At 50.9% G+C, this 19,733-nt stretch overlaps 9 protein-coding genes across 9 annotated transcripts; 3 read left to right on the top strand and 6 right to left on the bottom strand.

The window, feature by feature from the left end:
* The first annotated feature begins 34 nt into the window (after window positions 1-34).
* On the top strand, window positions 35-1,138 carry CC77DRAFT_801354 (hypothetical protein). The gene has a single exon (XM_018533245.1). The coding sequence runs from the start codon at window positions 328-330 to the stop codon at window positions 1,045-1,047; it is 720 nt and encodes a 239-aa protein (XP_018386868.1). The 5' UTR covers window positions 35-327; the 3' UTR covers window positions 1,048-1,138.
* Window positions 1,139-1,228: 90 nt separating this feature from the next.
* On the bottom strand, window positions 1,229-2,985 carry CC77DRAFT_1093800 (NPR2-domain-containing protein; the record flags this gene model as incomplete). The annotated part of the gene is made up of 2 exons (XM_018529703.1): window positions 2,482-2,985; window positions 1,229-2,427 (listed from the first exon to the last, which is right to left on the bottom strand). The coding sequence occupies exons 1-2, from the start codon at window positions 2,942-2,944 to the stop codon at window positions 1,229-1,231; spliced, it is 1,662 nt and encodes a 553-aa protein (XP_018386869.1). The 5' UTR covers window positions 2,945-2,985.
* A 349-nt stretch (window positions 2,986-3,334) lies between these two features.
* Window positions 3,335-6,087, bottom strand: CC77DRAFT_1019381 (hypothetical protein). Its single transcript, XM_018524822.1, has 6 exons — window positions 5,949-6,087; window positions 5,779-5,890; window positions 5,615-5,725; window positions 5,457-5,552; window positions 5,150-5,405; window positions 3,335-5,103 (listed from the first exon to the last, which is right to left on the bottom strand). The coding sequence occupies exons 1-6, from the start codon at window positions 6,065-6,067 to the stop codon at window positions 3,629-3,631; spliced, it is 2,169 nt and encodes a 722-aa protein (XP_018386870.1). The 5' UTR covers window positions 6,068-6,087; the 3' UTR covers window positions 3,335-3,628.
* Window positions 6,088-7,602: 1,515 nt separating this feature from the next.
* CC77DRAFT_801585 (hypothetical protein) lies at window positions 7,603-8,281 on the bottom strand. Its single transcript, XM_018533250.1, has one exon. It carries the CDS (start codon window positions 8,165-8,167, stop codon window positions 7,784-7,786), a length of 384 nt encoding a protein of 127 aa, XP_018386871.1. The 5' UTR covers window positions 8,168-8,281; the 3' UTR covers window positions 7,603-7,783.
* A 712-nt stretch (window positions 8,282-8,993) lies between these two features.
* CC77DRAFT_1007808 (hypothetical protein) lies at window positions 8,994-10,097 on the bottom strand (the record flags this gene model as incomplete). The annotated part of the gene is made up of 2 exons (XM_018523499.1): window positions 8,994-9,113; window positions 9,177-10,097. The coding sequence occupies 2 exons, from the start codon at window positions 10,095-10,097 to the stop codon at window positions 8,994-8,996; spliced, it is 1,041 nt and encodes a 346-aa protein (XP_018386872.1).
* Window positions 10,098-11,311: 1,214 nt separating this feature from the next.
* Window positions 11,312-13,246, bottom strand: CC77DRAFT_801567 (lysyl-tRNA synthetase). Its single transcript, XM_018533249.1, has 3 exons — window positions 12,829-13,246; window positions 12,611-12,781; window positions 11,312-12,561 (listed from the first exon to the last, which is right to left on the bottom strand). Exons 1-3 carry the CDS (start codon window positions 13,139-13,141, stop codon window positions 11,378-11,380), a joined length of 1,668 nt encoding a protein of 555 aa, XP_018386873.1. The 5' UTR covers window positions 13,142-13,246; the 3' UTR covers window positions 11,312-11,377.
* A 1,683-nt stretch (window positions 13,247-14,929) lies between these two features.
* Window positions 14,930-16,586, top strand: CC77DRAFT_1039719 (S-glutathione dehydrogenase; the record flags this gene model as incomplete). Its single annotated transcript, XM_018527167.1, has 3 exons — window positions 14,930-14,944; window positions 15,232-15,554; window positions 15,605-16,586. The coding sequence occupies 3 exons, from the start codon at window positions 14,930-14,932 to the stop codon at window positions 16,584-16,586; spliced, it is 1,320 nt and encodes a 439-aa protein (XP_018386874.1).
* Window positions 16,587-16,939: 353 nt separating this feature from the next.
* Window positions 16,940-18,464, bottom strand: CC77DRAFT_986667 (hypothetical protein; the record flags this gene model as incomplete). The annotated part of the gene is made up of 2 exons (XM_018536226.1): window positions 17,951-18,464; window positions 16,940-17,809 (listed from the first exon to the last, which is right to left on the bottom strand). The coding sequence occupies exons 1-2, from the start codon at window positions 18,335-18,337 to the stop codon at window positions 16,940-16,942; spliced, it is 1,257 nt and encodes a 418-aa protein (XP_018386875.1). The 5' UTR covers window positions 18,338-18,464.
* Window positions 18,465-18,694: 230 nt separating this feature from the next.
* Window positions 18,695-19,404, top strand: CC77DRAFT_801753 (hypothetical protein). The gene has a single exon (XM_018533252.1). The coding sequence runs from the start codon at window positions 18,830-18,832 to the stop codon at window positions 19,190-19,192; it is 363 nt and encodes a 120-aa protein (XP_018386876.1). The 5' UTR covers window positions 18,695-18,829; the 3' UTR covers window positions 19,193-19,404.
* The last annotated feature ends 329 nt before the right edge of the window (window positions 19,405-19,733 follow it).

The raw sequence follows: 19,733 nt of genomic DNA on the forward strand, positions 1-19,733 counted from the left end.
ATGGTAAATAATGACCGTTCCGCTCGATTAGCGAGCTAATCCTAGTCATGAATTCACTACGTTTGAAATCTAAAACCTGACCTTCATGTTTGACAAATTAACATTTCCTCGGAGCGCGTTGTCCTGCCAGTCTTCCAGGTTTTAAGACGAGCGGAGTCGTTCACTAATGACGTCATAACGGGAACTTGCACCTCCAAGGATACGACAAAGGCCCCCAAAGGAAACACTGCGTACCACCATGGTGTCCTCTCACACACGAAGAAAGTTCGCTTGGAACTTCCTGATCGACCTAATATACCTGAACGATTGAAAAAAAGCAACTACACCATGCCGCCTAAGAAGCTGAACCAGCAAGAACCCTCCGCCGTCCCTGATGTCGACGAGCTCAAAAGCATAGCCGCGAAATCAGATTCGCCAGAAGACAAACTCAAAGAGGCTGCCGCAAGTGCTGAATCTGCTCTCGCCTCGGCCAAGACGGCTTCATCGCTACGTTCCGCCGCCGAGACGATCAAGGACCCAAAGAAACGGGAGAAATACCTACAAGATGCGTACAACAAGGAAATTGAGGCGCACGGAAACTCTAAAAAGGCGCGTGTACTGAGCTCAGGCGCGTTTCAAGGCAGTGTAGGGGGTGGTGGTATCGGTATGGCTGTTGGGGCTGGACTGGGTACTGTGGTGGGTACGCTGGTCGGTACTGTGGCCACGATACCCACAACGGCTGTTGGAACGTTGGTTGGTGCGGGCGTGGGTGGTGTGCATGGGCCGTGGGTCAAGCTTGGTGGAGGGAAGAAAGACGATAAAGATAAGAACAAGGATGGACAGGCAGAAGGCGACGGCACTGGTAATGCGGATGAAAAGGATGTCGATGGACAAATTCAAGATCAGATGGGTGGGGAAGAAGACGGTATACCGGATCCTGAGGCACTAAGACGGGCGGCAGATGAGTTTGCGCAACAGCGGAAAGCTGAACAGGGAGAGAACGATGGTGGAAATGGGGGAAACAAGGAGAAGAAGAAACCGAGGAAGATTGAGGTACGAAGTAAATAAGCTGCATAGGGGACTGCAATAGGCGAACTGGGGACATTTCTTCTCATCATTTTGCTTGGGGGATGCATATTTGGCGCTATTATGATACAAGCATTAGGTTTTATGGCATAGTATATAGATTCGACTTGGTGCTTCTCCTTGACTCATCTCAGTGCACAAGATGAAAGCATTCCAATCCTATTCATCGGTGCACGACTACCCCAGCACCCTCACCCATACTTCTTACCTTACCCTCGACAACCCGTTCAGGCAATCCCAAGTCCGTACATATCTCATCGAAACAATGCATACCATCTAGAAACCTCAACAAAGGCAAACCGCTCTTGTCACGGTCGCTCACCAAGCCCTCAAAAACCGGATGTTCTTCCTTGTGGACACTAAGATGGTGGGAATTCTGCTGCTGATGAGGGTTCAAAGACATGGAAGCGATACTCGGTCTGTGTATCGAGAAAGACGGGTGATGTGTGTGGATGTTAGGCTGGGAAGTATGGTGACCATGGGTTTGGATACTTGGTTGAGAGGAGTGATGCATGCGATCATGACCACGGATCGTGGTGGTGTCTGAGTCTCGAGGGTTTGCGAGTGAGGTTGCGGCGCTTGTTTGCAGGCTTGTTGGTGGCGCGGGAGGTAAGGTTGTCGAGGTTGCTATCGCGTACTTGTGTACACGGTAGAGGAAACCTTTGATGATGCCGAAGGTAATAAAGCGGCGTACGTCAACACCATGGAGTAAGTCCAGGTTCTCCAGTACCCAGTTTTTCAGAGTCAGACCCTGGCGTAGCGATGTATATAGCGTTATCAATGTCTCATGACTCGTTTGCCATATGTTCTCTGCTTCCTCTTCCTTCTTTTGCGCCGCAATGTGACTATCAAACTCTGGCATTTTGAGTGTAGACCCCACAGTCCCGCTTTGTTGCGATGACAAAGACGACGTCGAGCTGCGCTCGTCTCGACTTCTCTCAGAAACCTCACTGTCCATCCGCGCCGTCTTGGCATTAGAACCCAGCCTCATTCGCGGCACGCTGACGTAGCGCATACATTCTTCTTTGACTTCTGCGTCCACAATAAAACCGCCAATCTCCGCTGTTGGCGCATATATGGCGCTAAAGCTGAAGATATCCAAAAGTATCAAGCATCCGTAGTAGACCAGATGTTGAATGGCTCGCCTAGTCAAAGAAAGATCGGTATCAGCCAGTTGTGCAATGTGGGATATCGAGTTGATACCGTTGACATATGGGAGGATTCGGTTGAGAGTAAGGTCCGAAGACACGGGCTGTTGAAGACTTGAAATAGATATGGTGAGCAAGGGCACTTGATGCGCGAGAATGGGTGGAGGAGGCGGCCGTGTAGGAAACAATTTCAGGTTGATGGTATTCGAGTCATCTGGGGGTTGGTTAGCATACCAAATACTATGTACTAGTAAGGGACAGTACATACCAATTGGTATCATGCACTCAGCGTAGTTGTTCAGATCCTCGAGCACCATCTCGCACAGCGCATACACCTTGCTTCCGCCGCCGATTCCGAAACCACCAACACCATCATCCGTTCCCCATCCAACATTCCCTTCTTCATCTTCCCAGATGCCCTCTTCTTCTCTAGACAAGAAGCCGCCCTGCTCTTCCAGTCCTCTCAACAGGCGCCCCAACTTCCTCACCACTTCACCATAGCAGGCCCAATCACGCTCATTTTCGCCAATTACGATGGCGAAATTGAATATGAACTCATTTCTGCTGTACTTTCCCTCTCTTATGCAAACAGGGTATCCGATGACACGATGGTGGTTGATGCAGAAGGTGAGTAGGCGGTCGCAGAACTGTTGTGTGGGTATGAGGAATTGCGTGACCGAAGAGAAGGGAAATAGCGGTGTGGTGAGAGCCGATGGGAGGCTGGACGGCATTATGGCGCCGGCGGGCACCTGGTGAAGGACGCGATTTCCTTTGATAAGATGTTAGAGAGTTTTGTTAGGACGCGGTCATCTTGCAGGAAGTACCTTTTTCATGATGAAAGCGAGTGTAGAATATGGCTTTGATCGCGCGCGTAGGCATTGAAGGTTGTAGGCTATACCGCCAAAGTTTTGCCGGGGACTACATGGGGAGTGCTGCGTCGCAGAGTCGCCGTGTGGGGACTTTGGGGGAGCTTCCGAGGTGTCTTGGTCTGTGCAGCGGGCGATGAACCAGGCTCCACATGGCGCCTTCATCATTGCGGAGATTGAGTAGTCTTCTTTGGACGGCAAGATTCAGCTTGAGCGTCACAACACGATACCGCGGTAATCACGAAAACATTGCGGTCAGGTGAAAATGGGTTATTATTCGTATGTAATGTAGGAATCGTGCACTGGCCGATCGGCTTCATAAAGATAACAAGGATAGCGAGAAGGTATACACAGAAGCGAATATGCAGCATCCGTAATCTACAACATGCGATGAAACTATGCTGGGACCAAATGATGCGCGCACTGGAGAGAGCGTTGGGGGTATATGGCGGAAATAGAATAAATGGCCCATCCAAACAACACCCGTGATCCGACAATGTTCCAAAGATCCGAAAGAAGAGACCCGTGTATGAAGAGAAGAAAAGTGCGTTAGGCGTTGATGATGAGGTTACGCTGACTGGTATCTTCAGGATAAGCCCCAAAGACAAAACGATAGAGCTCGCGCAACCACTTGAATGCCTCGCTGCGGCCCAACCATTGCACAGATCGTCCAATCTCAAGCGCCGTCAGCCTGCGGAGCGGCTGAGTGTGAACGTTTCGTAGGGTTGGGTCTGCAAGAACAAGTTTTCGATAGCTGTCGAACAATTGACTCTGCCATGTCTCGGCGCCGAAGCTGTTGGACGGTAAGGCACGAATGAAATCTGGGAGGGGTATTTGGCGGTTGTAGCCAGTATTGATGGCTGCCTTGATGATCAACCCTTTCAGGCGAACTAAGTTGGCATCTTCTCGGCCCGCGGTAGCCGTGGAAGAAGTGTGGTGCGAAGCGTCCGAGTATGTGGAGAGGTTGGAAGAAGCGGATGACCAGCGGTCATGAGTTCGTGTCATACCAGCTTCTGGACCAAGAACAAGTATGTTAGGAACATTCGGCTCGTCCGCTGGTGAGAACTCTTCGCGATCGTCAAAAATTGTAGTCGGCGTCTCTGGCTGGATTGGCGTCGCCCGTCGCGAGGAGATGGCAGAATGATACGATTGGTTTACACTGGAAGACCGTCCAGACCGGTCCGAATACGCAGCCTGGGATCGATGTGTCACAGAACTCCGGCCGACCGAAAAGGCATACTGGGTCGGTCGTGGGGTGCCGCGGTCCGGTCGTACTTGTGTCCAGCCTTCACGAAACAAGTCGCACAACTCCCAACATGCCTGTATGGCCGAACCTAGTAGCTCCTCGTCGGCGGGCTTGCCATCTCGGCTGTTTTGGCGGAGGCTGAATAGCATTTCTGCCAAAGACCAGCATGCGTGCAGCAATGAGTCCGTCTCTTCTGGAAGAGAAGTCCGCTGCTTCATCAGGCGATGACATAGCGTCAAGTAGAAATCCAGTGTGCGTTCACGGAATGTTTCCGGTAGTGTGCGATCGTGTGCGTTGTAGAGATGGTTGTTCAGCTCAAAGCTGACTCTGAGCACCGAGTCTGAAGCTTCATCGCCGCGTTGGCGAACATCAAACAGTGCTTGACAAAAGTCTCGGCAAAGCTCCAGCGTGGGCCGGATCTGCGTGGAAGGGTTCTCTTCTCTGCTCTCGTAAAGTTTCTGGCAAAGTCGCCAGCATGTTCTCCAAGCATGCTCTTGCATATCGGGACTCCCACCGGAGTAGTGGAACATGCGTGTTCGGTGATGCTGGCTAAGTTTGGCCAGCGAGTTGCAGAGTATCCAGCATTCGTCCAGTGCACTTCTCAAGGCAGCGACTTCCTTTTCTGATTCATGGATACCGTGAATGGCCTGGCCCATTGTTTGTGTGCCAATCGACATGGATTCGCCGTCTTGCGATTGTGATGACTGGCTGTCATCCTGTTCGATGACGGAGCTCGCAGAAGATTCGACGGCAGCATGGTCTTCGTACTCGGCAATATCTATGCACGTTAGCGTGTGATGGGTACAAGGCTCGACGAGACATACCAGCGAGATTGACGCTTTTGCGAACGCTGCGTCGTCTAAGGTCTTCCTCGAAATCTTGTCTTGTCTGCGCACGCGGCGTGCTGCGGTCTGCAACCGAGTTTGACACGGCGGTATCAATTGGGGTTGTGTGAGCAGACGCTGTTTGCTTGTCTTCAACATCGGGAAGCATGTTGGCTTCTGGCGTCGATGGCGATTCAACCGCGGTATGATCCGACGTGTTTGCGCTCGACGACGCGCCGGACGTGCTCATCCGGCTCTGGCTTGCATGTCAGCCATGCAGTGCAACCGCGATAGGAATGAGACTCACAAACTGTTTGAAGCTGTCGGGCGCATGGATGACAGATGGGGGAGCATCGTCCGAGTCTGCCCTTCGCACGGCGGTGTTGAGCTTGTGGGTATGGGGCTGTCACAGGTTAGGTGACTGGGTGAAGGGGTGACGATGGATGTGTTGACATGATATCATACCTTTGTCTGGCCGTCCTGGCTCGCCGGGCTCACAATGTCGTCAGTGCCCGGCGATCTAATCTCGCTCATGCCATCCTCGCTCGGGTGGTTCTCTTGGGCATCCTCTTCGATCTGTAGTGGGGTCAGCCCCGCGTGTTCCCACATGCGGCCACGACATGATTCACCTCAGTATGGTCGGTATGGCTCGTGCCGTTGCTGTCAACGGGCGAGGGGTCTACGGAAGCCGGATACGGGCTCGGTGGTGGTTGGAGATGGTCCGACGTGTGACCCGAGGATCTTGGGGAGTCCATGTTAGCCCGCAGTCCCCAATGCTCTCCAGACGAGGGCGTCGCACCTATTTGGGAAGACATGGGCAAAGGTGCCCGGCGAGCTGGGCGAGTCCGTGTAGGGGCTGAATGCCGACATGGACTTTAGGCCACTCGGTGACGGCATGAGCTGCGTCGCGGTTGCCATGCCTCACGCTGCTCTGGAGGAGGGCACAACAGATGCTGCGCCAGAGCTGCGCCGGATCTGCGCTGTTGTGGGTGGGGGACACGATGGAACAAAAAAAGAGGCCCGTCTCCAGATCGGCTGCCTATCACTCCAGACGACAATGTTGGCGAGGCTGAGCGGCGAGTCACGAATCAGAAGGGAATGCGCGGCGCGAAGGGGGGGTGGGCGGGCGGGCGACGAGAGCGCTTGCGTCTATGGGAAAGAAGGACGGGACGAGGCTTATCAGAGCAGACCAGCTGCCGGGAAGAGGCTCAAGGTACGGCGTCGGCGTGTAAAGTGGTGTCGTTGTTTCAACACAGCGACTCTGCCTCGGTGGAGACTCTCAGCGCAGGCGGCGTCAAGCTGGTGTACCCAGCAGCGAACATGCTCGCCCGACCGTGCACCATGGCCCGCTTACAACACCTGTCCGTTCACCACCACCCCTTGGCGCCGCAGACGAATCGCCGCCCGGGGAGCTGCTAAGCTCCAGGGATGAACTGCAGATTAAGCGCCCAGGGCCACGCTAGATTGCGGGCATGCTCAGCGATCCCGCGCCGTGCGTGCCAGAGACACGACACTGGATCCTCTAGAACAGCCATCGCTGGGAACCTGGGTCCATGTGCCGTCTAACGGTGCGAACACCTTCGCTATACTCTACTACTCTGATGCCGTCCCGGACAGAACAGACGGCTGCGGCACCCTCCAGAGCCTAGGTAAGCACTCCCTTGGCATCGTCTATTCACCCAGCATTAGTTCCTCGCATGGCGAACGTTGCTGCAGAAGACTAGGGCCAGGCCTCCATGAGACGCTAATGCACCCTCCCCCAAAAGGCTCTATCAGCTGCGCTGAGACAGCAGCAGTGTGTGCGGCACAGCCAATATGCCCGTCTAGCCGTTTGCTCTGTCTCCAGTTCCGGCCCCATCGACAATCGACGTGGCCGACTTGCATCAAATGGATGCCTCAATGGTGTGATGAATTCCTCCTCGCAACGGTCCGTCGACACATGGCATCTCAAGAGCCTCTTCTTGCTATATCTGTAGGATCGTCATCGGTATCACATATCCGCTAGCTCATCTCCGGATTCTACAAGCGTGTCAGCGTCTCCGGTTACCGTCTGCTCGGATGCTTAGATTGGCCAATTGCATCTCCAACTTTTTGACTTGCACACGAAAGCACAGAATTTTCCCTTACTCCAACCTACCACAGTTCACGCCGCGCAAGTCTCCAATATTTTACGCTGGTCTGACCTACTGGCCTACAGGCAGCCACCTTGTCCGTCTTCACAAACACACGAGCTGCCCTTCTGCGTGCGACCTGCGCCGCTCCCGCGTTTGACATTAGCCGCGCCCAAGGCGGCTTGCCAATAAGCGCCGTGGAGCACAGGTCTTTCTCTCGGTCTTTGTATGACCGACAGGCACAGAACAATCTCCCAGATGACTGACAGGAGGCTGCAGCTTCGGCTTGCATGACTCCCTGCACACACCTTAGTGACCGATGTGAATGTGTCCTTGAGACCAATTGTACCCAATCTGGATTCTGTGGGTGATACCAAAACCAACATCATAAGGCACGCTACGTTGGTCTACTAGTGGTAGTCTTCCTTCGAGGAAGGTGTCAAACATACCTGGTGTCCCACTCGCGTTGATAACTTTGCGTAGACATCCAACCGAAGCAACCCCGCTCTCACGTTATCGGCGCTTACTCCCACCGTCTCTTTGGCAAGCATCCCCACCACCAACGGTACCCTCCTAAACTGGTTCGGGTACTGGCATCCAGATAGCTCCAAGCATTCAAGATCATAACAAAGGGCGGCCTGAAAGCGATCCCGGCTAGCGACAGCCACGCGACATCCCAGCGTGCCGGTACGATCACTACCCGAAAAGCTGACGTTTTTTTTTTGTTCTTCACCATTGTCAATTCCCTAAACAGGAAAACGAGCGTACAAGCGAGGTCCACCAACAATGGCATGGTAACAGACATCTCGATCTTAAACTGCTTTGTCATCGAGTGTTGCAATGACCTCCAACAAGCGGGGTTCGCCCTACCAACAGCTACACTGCCTTGCGGTTCTTGTTTTTTCATGTCAGGCCAGACCGTCTTTGCAGACTCTTACCGTTCAGAAGATCATGCGAATCACGATGAAGAGATCTGAAGCCACCGCACTTTCCATGACGCTGCTCATAGCATGAAATCTCCGAGGGGCTCAGCTATTTAGGAACACTCCCTCCCGTTCCGGGCGCTTCTGCAATCCATAGAATGTGCTTTTCGGGTGATCGTCAGCCCTAAAAAAGCACATCGACGCTTCAGAATCAGAGATACTGTTTGTTGCAGTCTGCCTTAGACAAGCACAGTGTATGTACAGCCTCGTGCGACTGGCGCTGTGCGGCATCATGGGGGTTCAATGTTTCACTACGTCTTGAACGTACGCCTCTGTGTAGGTGATCACCAAACAATGCATGGAAGCCGATGTCATGTGTCGCGTAATAGCACTGGGTCTTGCAATACATCACTGCCAGTCGTAGCTTCCTCGACGCATTCACCCTATACAAGAGAAAAATCGAACAGGTAGAGATAGTAAACTTTACTTTGCAGCTTACATTAGCTCCTAACAAGAGAGATTATAGGGATTAATAGTATTGTAGGCTTCTAGGTTCTCTATGTATGTCTATATAGCTCTAACACGCTTTATTGTAGTAGGAAGAAGTACTCTGCTTAAATGAGATATTTAGTTTCTCTCTTTGGCGTAGTGCATTCACTAACAAAACTCTTGCACGTATGCTTGCTGAGTACAGTGAGAGGTGAAAACAACATTTGATCCAGAACACGATTACAAGCGCCTTCTAAGTTGCTCAAGACCAATAGCACACTAATGTACCACTTAGTATGCATTGTTAGGATCAAGGAAGCTTTACTTCCAGTGGTCGTTCCATTCCTTTTCCAACGCCGTCATGTTGTCTTGAATAATGGCCGCCTGCATAGCCTTTTCGCTAGCCTTGGCCATTTGCGCATTCGTCGCACTCCAATCAATCTATACTACTATCAGCCTTGTTCTATTCAGTCATAACCATACGCCAATCCACCGAGTACTCACTGGGGGTCCGATCCATCCGCTGACAGTCCATTGCGTGCTAGCCATCCTAGCCTGCGATTGAGCGATCCTCATCTGATTCATATGCATATTCTCCTGCATCTTCAGCTGCTGGAACTCTTGCTTCATGCGTGCAAGCTGAATATCCAATTCTTGCATCTTGTTGTTTCGTGCCTGAATCTTCTGCCGAAAAGTTGACAGGTCATTGGTACGGCAGGCGTCTGTGAAGTAGGTCTGAAGGCGGGGAGAGTAGAGGTCACACATGAAACCACCAGGGTGTGGTTCTTGAGCCCTGAACTGCGAGAGGATCGCTGGTCGCGGTGAACTGGAGTAGAGGGGCTCAACGTGCTTGAGGTAGCAGTCTTCACAAGCGGTGAACTCGGATGCCATGGATGACAAGCAGTATTGTTTCTCTCCTTTGACCGAATTCCCCTTTTGGCAGACAGGGACTGGTGCCCACTTCTTGACAAAATCGATCAGTGGTGTAACGTCCCGGGTTTTGGTTTCCAGTGTAATTTCTGCAACGCTGGCGATCTTGTCAACGTACTCTAGACACCGTTGTTGTCCATTTCCTTGAGTCATAAGGTCGCAGGTTGCAAGTAGCGCTTGTCCATCCGCAACTGGCGCAAAAATCCGCTTCAGGCAAGGAAAGATGATGTTGATATGCGCAACGCAGTCCGAACAGGCCGTCATTTCCTCGACCAGCGATCCGGTCTTTGGGTCTCGAAGAGAATACCATGTCCTCGTTACGGCCGGTTTCCCCCCTTTTTTGACCTCTGTATCCTCCATGTTGAAGTTTGGGCAAATACCATCCTTGTCTCTCTGAATACTTGAAATTTCGCCCAACAAGCTCAGATCAGGCTGGCCCTGTTGAAATAGCCACATGTAGGCTAGTCTTACCCATAAGAACGAGAAATCGCACATAGTCTGAAGTTGGGGGTTTGCCGGTTTGGCAGATTGTGCAGAAATAAGGGAAGCATAGCGAGTACCGCGGAAAGATGTGTTATAGCAGTCCGGACAGATGTCAAAATTTGGGATTCGTCTTGGTAAACTGATTTGCAGCCAGTCATTGTGTCCTTGTGTAAAGCTCGACCGCCCGCACAACCCAAGCGTTGGGTACTGTTTCGTCTGCGGTGTTCCTGACTGTGAAGACGACGAATTTCGAGGCGGGAGAGGTGGGGGCCGAACCTAGAGATTGATGTAGGAAATCAGTACATGTCTCGCATGCAGTTCGTACGGGAACATCACTAACCAGAGGCATGTCTTGTATGGAAAGATATCTAACTGAATAGAATGATGGAAAAGCCACCAGCAGGACATCCGATAGTGAAAACGATGTTTTGCTAAGACGGAAGAGACCACCTATCTTTTGGCGTCTGAATACTTCTAGGCTACATAATGAGTAGCTTGCCGAGGCCCTTAGCTGAAGAGGCTGAAAAGTCGTCCGAATACGATACCGGTGAAGGCCAGCCCCGCAATGAGCGCCCAAATCAAGGTCATCGAAGCGCCACGCATGTCGGACCTTCTACATGCGTTGCGCATCAAAGTGTTTTGTGCATGCGAAGTGGAGGGATCGACGGGCTGCGGCCCATTGAATCATGAATAAATTCGATGGCGGCCAATGGACTCATGCAATCAGCGACAATGAAAACGTCTTGTGTCGATAATTGCGGAATTCAGCCGTGACAGTAGTCTTTGCAAAGCAGTGGTAGTTTGCGGGATGGTGGTAGACGCATGATCTGCTCTGCAAGAAGTGTCGGAGCCGAGCGGTTGACACCACGCCATTCGCTACGGCTCTCGCTTGCCCTTCACCAGAATCAAGAGTATGAACAGCCACGCTATTTTAGCTCAGCAAGGCTTGTATCATTGTGTATAAACTAAACGAGCGTGAAATGCCCGGGAGGTATTCGGTCGAACTGCATCCGAGCTCATGCCGGTGGGCACCTGAGGTTCACAAGATGTGTTTAGTTTCTCTCTTTGATGTAGTGCTAAGTAGCTTAATAAATTACATCTCTGCTACAAGCCTCATATTCTGCTCCTTGATCAGGGGCGAAAGAGAATGTACCAAGTGAACAGATCCAACAAGCCGCCTTGTGTAGTTTCGAGAGATAGGTTGAGTACTGCGGAAGGTAGATAGACCACTATATGCTCAATGATGTATTGTTTCTTGAAGATGATTCGACTTTGCCGCTAAAGAAAGTCGCTCACGTCGTCTTAGCAATACTAACAACGTTTCGCAAGGTGCCAAAAGGCAACACGTCGGCGATCCTTTTCTTACTAGCGAACAGCATGACCAGTCTGTCCAACCCACACCCCCAGCCACCAGTCGGCGGCATACCCCATTCCAATGCCTCGAGATAACTCTCGTCGATGGCGCCCTCACCCTCGGGATGGAAGTCACGCTGTTGAATGAACTTGCGACGCTGTTCGAACGGCGAGTTTTCTTCTTCGTATGCGTTGACATATTCGCGGCCGTAGATGAAGAGCTCCACACGAGATGCGACACGTTGTCCAGTGACCTCGTCAATGTATGACTTTGAGAGGGGAGAAAGTGCTTCCGGGTGTTGGGTGATGAATGTAGGGTTTTTACAGAGAGGCTCGATGTAGATCTCCGCGAGAGTATCAAGAAGACGTGGAAGAGTGGGATTGGGCGGGATGTCGAGGTCCAGCTCACCAAATAGCTGTAACAGCTTGTCAGAAGCTTCCGATGATGATAGATCAGGGAGCTTGCAACCACAAGCTTGCTCGATTGTGGGTATGAAGGGCAATTGAGCAAAAGGCTGTGCGAAATCAATATCCTCCGGCGACGCTAGGGTAGGGAAGTACGTGGATCTCAATGACTCAATCGCGGTATGAAGACCGTGTACCAACTGCTCTGTCCTGGCGACGACTGTGTGCAGGTTCGCGCCAACTTCGTAGAATTCGCAAGTTGAGAATTCTGGGTTATGCGTGTTGTCCACACCTTCATTTCTGAAGGCACGTCCAATCTCGAAGATCTTATCCTGTCCTCCAACAATCAGCCGCTTAAGGTTGAGCTCAGGTGCTATCCTGAGCCTAATAGGAGTATTGGATAGCTCGTTTGCGACAGTCTCAAAGGGTCGTGCAATAGCACCTCCAGCGTTAACGTCGAACATGGGTGTCTCCACTTCCAAAAAGCCGCTCTGTATGAAGTATGTGCGCACGTAGTCATAGATCAGCGCCCGGAGACGAAGGACATCGCCAGGCTCGTCGCTTGTGAGCGCGTGAATGTGTGGTCGTCGCGCAAGTGTCTCGGCATCGTCAACCCTCTCTGGGAGGTGATGAAGGCATGGCGCGAGAATCTGGGGTACGTCGAGGGCGAGAATTGAGAGCTGTCCACTCGATGTCTTTGTAGGGTTACCGTTGATGGCTTTGCAGCATTAGAGTCTATTATCAAGCTTGACGGCTTCATCACTTACACACCCAGTCACCAACCCGAGCGACTTTCTTGAAATTCTTAAAGTTCTCATCAAGGCCGTCTTGAGGTGTGAGCTTCTTCAGCTCTACCATGACCTGCAATCGCTGTGTATCACGTTCAATATCGAGGAACATTAGCTTGGAGCCAAGCAGTCGCACTGAGCGCACCCTTCCTGACACTGTCAGAACCGGACCGGTGCTCACGGGTAGTGAATCATACCAAACACAGACACACGATCAGGAGTTGTTTCTTGGATGCCATCGTACTTGGCATTAAAATCACGTATCGATAAGTTGTGCGCATCCGCGGAATAAGCCAGCCTAGGGTGATAATCACCCAAGGGCTTCACCTTGCCCAGGTGCTCCAAGCGCTTCTGCTTCTCTACATCATGTGGGCCAGTATATGCGTCAGCGGCTAGGCTCTGAACAAAGCGCCGCTGAACAGAAAGATATGCTCGCGCATGTTCCGGTCTGATGGAGCGACTAGCCTGATGAAGGTACGGACGGAGAAAGTTCAAGGTTGGCCGGCTCATGGTTCCTTTATCTCGTTAGCTACTAGTCGCAGAGAACGTGTCATAATGAATATGTAGTGAAGACGGGTTCAGTAAAGGGTATGGTGAAGTCAACCGCCCGAAGGCGTCATTCGCAACGGTTCTAAGGTTGTTTTGGATCATCATAGGAAGGGTTGTGGGCTGCGGCGCTTGCGAAGCTTGACAGAGCTCAACGAGGGACTGATGATGCATATCAATCGATCCATTGAGCGCTGGTAAGCAACGCAAGGCACCTGTGTATGTAATGAAATGTTGTAGACTTACCTTTCTCTGGAACATGCCTGTGACGGCACGCCGATGACAAGTAATGGATGGAATGTCGAGGTGAGAGAACTTTCACCTCAGACTGCCAAAGCTCGGCCCATCCGCAGTTGAGCCGTCAAGCGAGCGCAAAGCGGCTGTGCGCAGTCACATGATTCACTAGCGTGCCAAGCATCTTTGTGCTTATATTCTAGCTTTCCGTCGAAAGTAGTTTTGCATACTTGTTCGTGAAAACCTATCCATCCCCTACATTTAGCCTGCTAACATTATCTAGACCTTCTTGCGACTCATCAAGCTCAAGTATTTGATGGTCTGACAACGTCGCCTCCATTGCACAGCGGGGTGTGGTGTTGTCATGAATCTCCTTCGGGGGCTTCAGCGGGGCAATTTTTGCTGGTCTGCCACTGCGGCTTTTCTTTTTCATTGATTCCAGTGCCTTGTGTGCATTGGGTTGAGGAAGAAGTTTGACTGAATGACAAAGCGCAGCCATAGATGTTTGAGGATGTCTACCCGACCAACTCGAGCCATTATGGTGCGGCCAAGGATGTTGTAGGATGTTTACCTAGGCATCCTCAAAGTTATACTGGCGGCCGAGGACGTAGAGGGTTTAGTATAGGCGGGATCTTGAGCAGACCTGAGGGTGGCTAGAAAGCCAGAGCATTGTCAAGACATCCTGATTTTACTGGCTTTGGGGGTAGCTGTCTGTACCTATCTTCCTACTACAACAGACTATATTACAGCTATATAAATATTTATAGAGAATCTAGAAGTCTACAACACTATTAGTCTTTATAATCTCTGTTGTTAAGAGCTAATGTAAGCTGTAAGGTAGAGCTTATTATCTCTACTTGTTTTGTTTTCTCTTGTATAGGGTGCATGAACAACACGCCATGACTCCTAAGTGCAAATAGCAGCCTAAAAGTTGTCGCTGACTTGGTCGAGCCATTCGTCTTACTGCTAATGCTCTTCAATCTGGCGCACATGGCAACAAACGAAGTGTCTGTACCTGCGTCAGCACTTACCCAGTCCGTTCACCAAGAGTTTGATGCATGTCAACTCCCCGGATTCTCAGCGTTTAGCAATGATCCAGATGCTCGATCCACCATCATGGTCCTCAGTTGCAAGCCTATAAGTCCTCGCGTTGCCGCTGGCTTGAAGCCCATCACTATTCTACCATGTATGCCTCCACGTCAACTCCAAAGGATCAGTTTCACATGCCTCTTACTCTTGCACGTCACGATTAATCCGGTTTGTCTCTCATATCAACACCCCGAGCTTAATACGACATCAATCCTATATGCCGAGCGAAGGCCGCTCCGAGCATACTCAGTGGTCTGGCCATAGCTCCCTGTCTAGCTCCAACGGCGAAACGCGAAACGCGTGTTGCCCCGCCATGACATCGCCATGACGCTCGTCAGAATTCCCGTCATCAACGTCGATCTGCGCCAGCACATGGCATTTCCGAATTCGCACCTGTTCAGCTCGCGTAGAGCGGACTTGTACCCCTCCATGGCGTGTCATGACGTTAGGCTAGCCCCTCCAAGCGCATGTACAAGGGGGCGGATAATCTTCTGGTTCGCGGTAGTTGTAAGAAGGCTGCAAATTCAACGTCACATGTTGGCAATATGTCATCGGTTTTGTCTCTGTTAGCATTGAAAAGGTAGGCACTCTGCGCATGTTGTCACTTCTCCATCTCCATCCCTCTCTATCAGACCCTTTCCAACTCTGAGCACTTTCTACCCTTCACATAACAGCTGCACATCGAACCTACGCCCAAAATGATGTCCCAAGCAGCTCGCCAGGCCGAGAAGGTCATTGGCCATGGCGATAACGCCACCACCGCGCAGAACGTCACCAACCCTGGCAACGATGAGAGTACAGCCGACTACTCTGGGACAATGAAGGCTCTGGCGTGGTACGGCAAGAACGAGGTCCGAATGATTGACACACCGAAGCCCAAGATTCTAGAGGATCGTGACGTTATCGTCAAGGTCACTGGTTCCACAGTCTGCGGTTCTGACCTGCACTTGCTTCACGGCACTGTCGTGGAGATGCAGAAGGGCGACATTCTCGGACACGAGTTCTGTGGTGTCGTAGACGAGTGCGGCCCCGGTGTCACAAAGTTCAAGAAGGGGTACGTCTATCTCGAAGTTTTTGCTTAGAGGCATCGCTAATAAAATATAGTCAACGAGTCGTTGCCTCCTTCCAGATCGCCTGCGGTGACTGCTACTACTGCAAACAGAAGCTGTCTTCACAGTGCGAGAAGACCAACTCAAACACAATTGAGAACGCAATGTACGGCGGCCGGACAGCAGGCATGTTCGGTTACTCTCACTTCACTGGTGGATATGCTGGTGGTCAAGCAGAGTACACTCGCGTGGCATACGGCGACGTCAACCTACTACCGCTTCCCGATGATGTTCCTGACGAGGCGGGTCTCTTCCTTTCTGACGTTCTGTGCACCTCATGGCACGCCGTTGTCGACACTGGTGTCAACAAGGGTGATGTAGTCGCCATTTGGGGAGCCGGCCCGATTGGACAAATGGCTGCGGATTTCTCTTTGATGCAAGGCGCATCCAGGGTCATCATGATCGACTCTAACTGGCGTCTCGACTTCGTCAAGGCCAGATACCCCAATGTCGATACTCTCGACTTCTCTACACTGGCCAAGGGCGAGTCGGTCACAAGCAAACTCAAGGAGATGTGCAACAACCGCGGTCCAGACGTCAGCATTGAGTGTGCTGCCGGTGAGTACGCCAAGGGCTGGGCACATTACTTCGAGATGATGCTCGGTCTCGAGACCGACACCAGCGAGCTCATCAACGAGATGATTACCAGCACACGGAATATGGGTCGCTGTGGTATTACTGGTGTATACGTCGGCTTCACCAACCACTTCAACATCGGTTCTCTTATGGAGCGTGGTATCCGTCTTATTGGTAACGGTCAAGCACCTGTTCACATGTACTGGGAGTCTCTCCTCCAGATGATCCAGGAGAAACGCATCGACCCGATGAAGATGGTCACCCACCGTGTTCGCCTTGAAGACTTGGACAAAGTCTACTACAAGTTCGAGAAGAAGGAGGATGGCATGCAGAAGGTCTTTGTTGAGACCAAGTGGAGTTTCCCAGCGTCCAAGGATAGCCCTGAGTTGACCAGGTACTAAGCCTGCTTTCATTATACCAGAACATGTAGCATAGTTTAATGATACCAACAAGAATGAAGTAAATAATTATTACATGAACATAAAGCCGTCAAAGACATGTTTTGATAAAGACGTAAATCTATTAATGTATGCATCATCATTTCGATTCAACTGACAATTAATACTATCATCCGAGGCTTATTGTAGGTGGAAACTTCGTCGACGCACAAACCCAATCGATATGCATGACAAAAGGTCGGGGTGTTATGACAATTTAACCCTGACCTTTCTCCATCATCGGTTGACAATGTGTCCCATGATATAAACTTGACTTATTCCTTTCGCATGCTGGAGCTTCGACCCCTCCCTGCCCTCTACCGTTCTGTGCTCGTCTCATTGAGAGCTCGAGCAGCCTCTAACTCCGCTATGAAAGTCTTAAGTCTCTTCACATTTGACCACGCCATCCTCGTTTGGTAGTACTTTGGCACACTGAAAAGAAACCAGGCGATGACCCACAAATACCCAATAGCATACTCCGCGCTACGCAGCCACCTTGAGTCTGACCTGAAGCCTAAAAACTTCCGCACCTTGCTCCACTGAGTCGCCACACACCACTCGAATATCATAGGTAGAATCTGCGCAACATAGTAGCATGTGATAGCCCAACAATCGCCAGAAGGGTTCTGTTGCCACCGAACGAGTGAGTGCATAAGGCCGGATACGAAGAAGACAAGCGTATTCTCGACCATTCGCGTGACTGCACCGCGCTTCATACACAGCCAGCCTCTCGTCACACATTTGATGTGGCCTGAGAATGAGTGATAGACATAATTGTGCCAATGCTTCGACCAGTACCTTCTCACCGACCACGCGTTACTAAATGGGCCAAAGAGAGCTGTAGACCACTCTTCTGGGCCGTCTAGCCCCGAACCGACGTAGAGAACGGTGAACACACTGTGATAGCTTTCATACATCCATAAGGACAAGATGCACCAGTCGAACGTGAACTCTAACCGCCAGGTTATCTCTTGGTAGTCCATAGATGTTGGCAGTTGCTGGAAGAATTCCAAGAGCCCTGGTGTCATGTATACGCTAGGCGGCAGGACAAGAGGGGAGTAGCGTGTTTCGTAGAGGTCGAACAACCTTTGGAGGCCGTAGTAAACGAACCCCTTGAGGATATGGTAGCCGACAAATCTCCAGCGCGAGTAGCCGTGGCCTTCTTTCTCAGGTAGCACAACACCGTGCTGGATACGAGTGCTCCGTAAGATAGGTTCGTCAGTCTTCTTATCGGTTGCTGTATATTGCTCTTCTCCGGTCTTTTCTTTCGATGCCGAAACTCCATTGGGGTTTGTCGGTGATTTGTGCTGTTGTCTCTGTTCAAGTACCTGCGTGTGATTCCGATCGAAAAGAACTTTGTATCCCTGTCTGATTCTTTCTTTAGTTTGTTCCTGTTCTCCCATGTCTTGCTTGTCCTTTGGCAGGACCGGCGCAAATTCTACGACGCAGACTTCGTAGCTCATGTGCGCGAACCATATTAGACACGTCCGCGCAAATGTGTCATTTACTAAGAAGTGTGGACAGAGTTGATCCGAGTATCGGAATGCATACCATGTTGGTAAGGCGAGGATGAAGATGGAGAGTTTGCGGTAGAGACGCCTGTTTGGTGGGAAAGAGAGAATATAGAGGGCGTATAGTATGGCTGTGGTGAAGCACAGTGTAGGTGTGGCACCGTTGATAAGTTTCCAGTCCTCTTGCAGGTACTGGCCAGGCATGATGGTCGTATGTGCGATGTGTTACGCAGCCGTGAAATCTTCCAAGTGGTCTGAAGTGGCGGTATACCAGAGTGAGAAGATTGGGTTTTCAGAATTAAGAGTGAAATCTTTTTGGTGTGTGCAGGTCGGACTATACAACTGTGGTCGCGAATGTCTAACCACGGTTGGTGTGGTGGGGACTTACGTGAAGTTGTGGTAATAAGACTCCCGAGCCTTGTTACCTGTGAATGTCCACTCAGCTCGATTGCGAGGCGTGGATCCTCGAACCTAGGCTCAAATGTGGAGATGGGTGAAAGGCGGTTCTACTTCGCAGCGCGGCGATTTACCGATTTCCAGCATTCACCGATCTACTATCGTAGACCTTTAACTATTTAGTACTGTGAAAACAATCACACGATACCGCAGTTCTATAGGTCGGGTAATAGAAAATAGTGTGTTCCTTTCAGGCTCAGTCCAGTGATCACGGATGTTAGCCCGCTTTGTGATGCTTGCATGGCTTGCGCTGGAGTAGGCCTTCTAGTTCAAACCATGGTTTGTCAGACAATGGAAACAGGGTCGTTGTCAGAGGCTCAAATCAGCTTGACCATCTACCTGTTTTTCTATGTCTGTGAATTACCAACATCCCCAGGCATCGGAGCGAAACCGCTGATTGGATATTCGTACGATACTGGCGAGGAAGACGTATGTATTCCTCCTAGAAGCATTACGAATATGCTTAGACACAGTCGTACTGTTGAGTTTGCATGTTCAGCTGGACAAGATTCGATGCTACTGTTGAGGCTCCTACTGCTGTCTTTGAGGAATCGAGGAGAACTGAGACATCGGTGTGATAATTCAGCGATTATTTGGTCTTGACTAGGAATGGATCAGGACAAACAGGGAGGTGAAAGGACATGCTTCCTTTGAGGTACTAATGCGGCCTTCGTCTGTGGTGCTTTGGGTATCGAGACTCTATGTCTAGCCAGTAAATCGATCTTTGGGTCATTCAGTCGGTCCTGTGATCGGAGTGTAAGAGTCCTAATCATGTTGTTCATCACAAGAAAGTAGGCTATGAGCCAATCTGCTAGACGACTGACTTGTTCGCTATCGTATGCGTCTTTGGTAGTGATTATTCAGCCGGCACAGCATGCTTCATCTGACCAGTCACTCAGGCACAAGTCACTCGCAGCTGACGCTGATCTTGCTTGCAGACTCGTCATGATTACATCTGTCGACAAAACGCGGACGGACAAAAAGAAAAGAAGGAAAAGAAAGAGTGCACGGAGGTCTTGCAAAAGACGTATTCGTTTCTCTTGGCTATTGATACGGGGTCCGCGAAACAACAAAAACAAAACGACCGTGTGCGACGTGCTGGCAGTCTGTGTTGTATTGTTGAGATAAGACAAGTTGCCGCTCA

Source organism: Alternaria alternata (genome assembly GCF_001642055.1).
Source record: "Alternaria alternata strain SRC1lrK2f unplaced genomic scaffold CC77scaffold_8, whole genome shotgun sequence".
NCBI classification, from domain to species: Eukaryota; Fungi; Ascomycota; class Dothideomycetes; order Pleosporales; family Pleosporaceae; genus Alternaria; species Alternaria alternata.

Bases quoted from the DNA above. Each gene is read 5' to 3' on its own strand.
- CC77DRAFT_1019381 (XM_018524822.1), bottom strand. From the start codon at position 6,067: ATGGCAACCGCGACGCAGCTCATGCCGTCACCGAGTGGCCTAAAGTCC. The intron at 5,891-5,948 runs GTGCGACGCCCT...GGACTCCCCAAG, and splicing joins GCCCATGTCTTCCCAAATAG to ATCCTCGGGTCACACGTCGG. The intron at 5,104-5,149 runs GTATGTCTCGTC...TAACGTGCATAG, and splicing joins CAAAAGCGTCAATCTCGCTG to ATATTGCCGAGTACGAAGAC.
- CC77DRAFT_801354 (XM_018533245.1), top strand. From the start codon at position 328: ATGCCGCCTAAGAAGCTGAACCAGCAAGAACCCTCCGCCGTCCCTGAT.
- CC77DRAFT_801567 (XM_018533249.1), bottom strand. From the start codon at position 13,141: ATGAGCCGGCCAACCTTGAACTTTCTCCGTCCGTACCTTCATCAGGCT. The intron at 12,782-12,828 runs GTATGATTCACT...TGACAGTGTCAG, and splicing joins TGATCGTGTGTCTGTGTTTG to GAAGGGTGCGCTCAGTGCGA. The intron at 12,562-12,610 runs GTAAGTGATGAA...AATGCTGCAAAG, and splicing joins TCGGGTTGGTGACTGGGTGT to CCATCAACGGTAACCCTACA.
- CC77DRAFT_801585 (XM_018533250.1), bottom strand. From the start codon at position 8,167: ATGAAAAAACAAGAACCGCAAGGCAGTGTAGCTGTTGGTAGGGCGAAC.
- CC77DRAFT_801753 (XM_018533252.1), top strand. From the start codon at position 18,830: ATGGCTTGCGCTGGAGTAGGCCTTCTAGTTCAAACCATGGTTTGTCAG.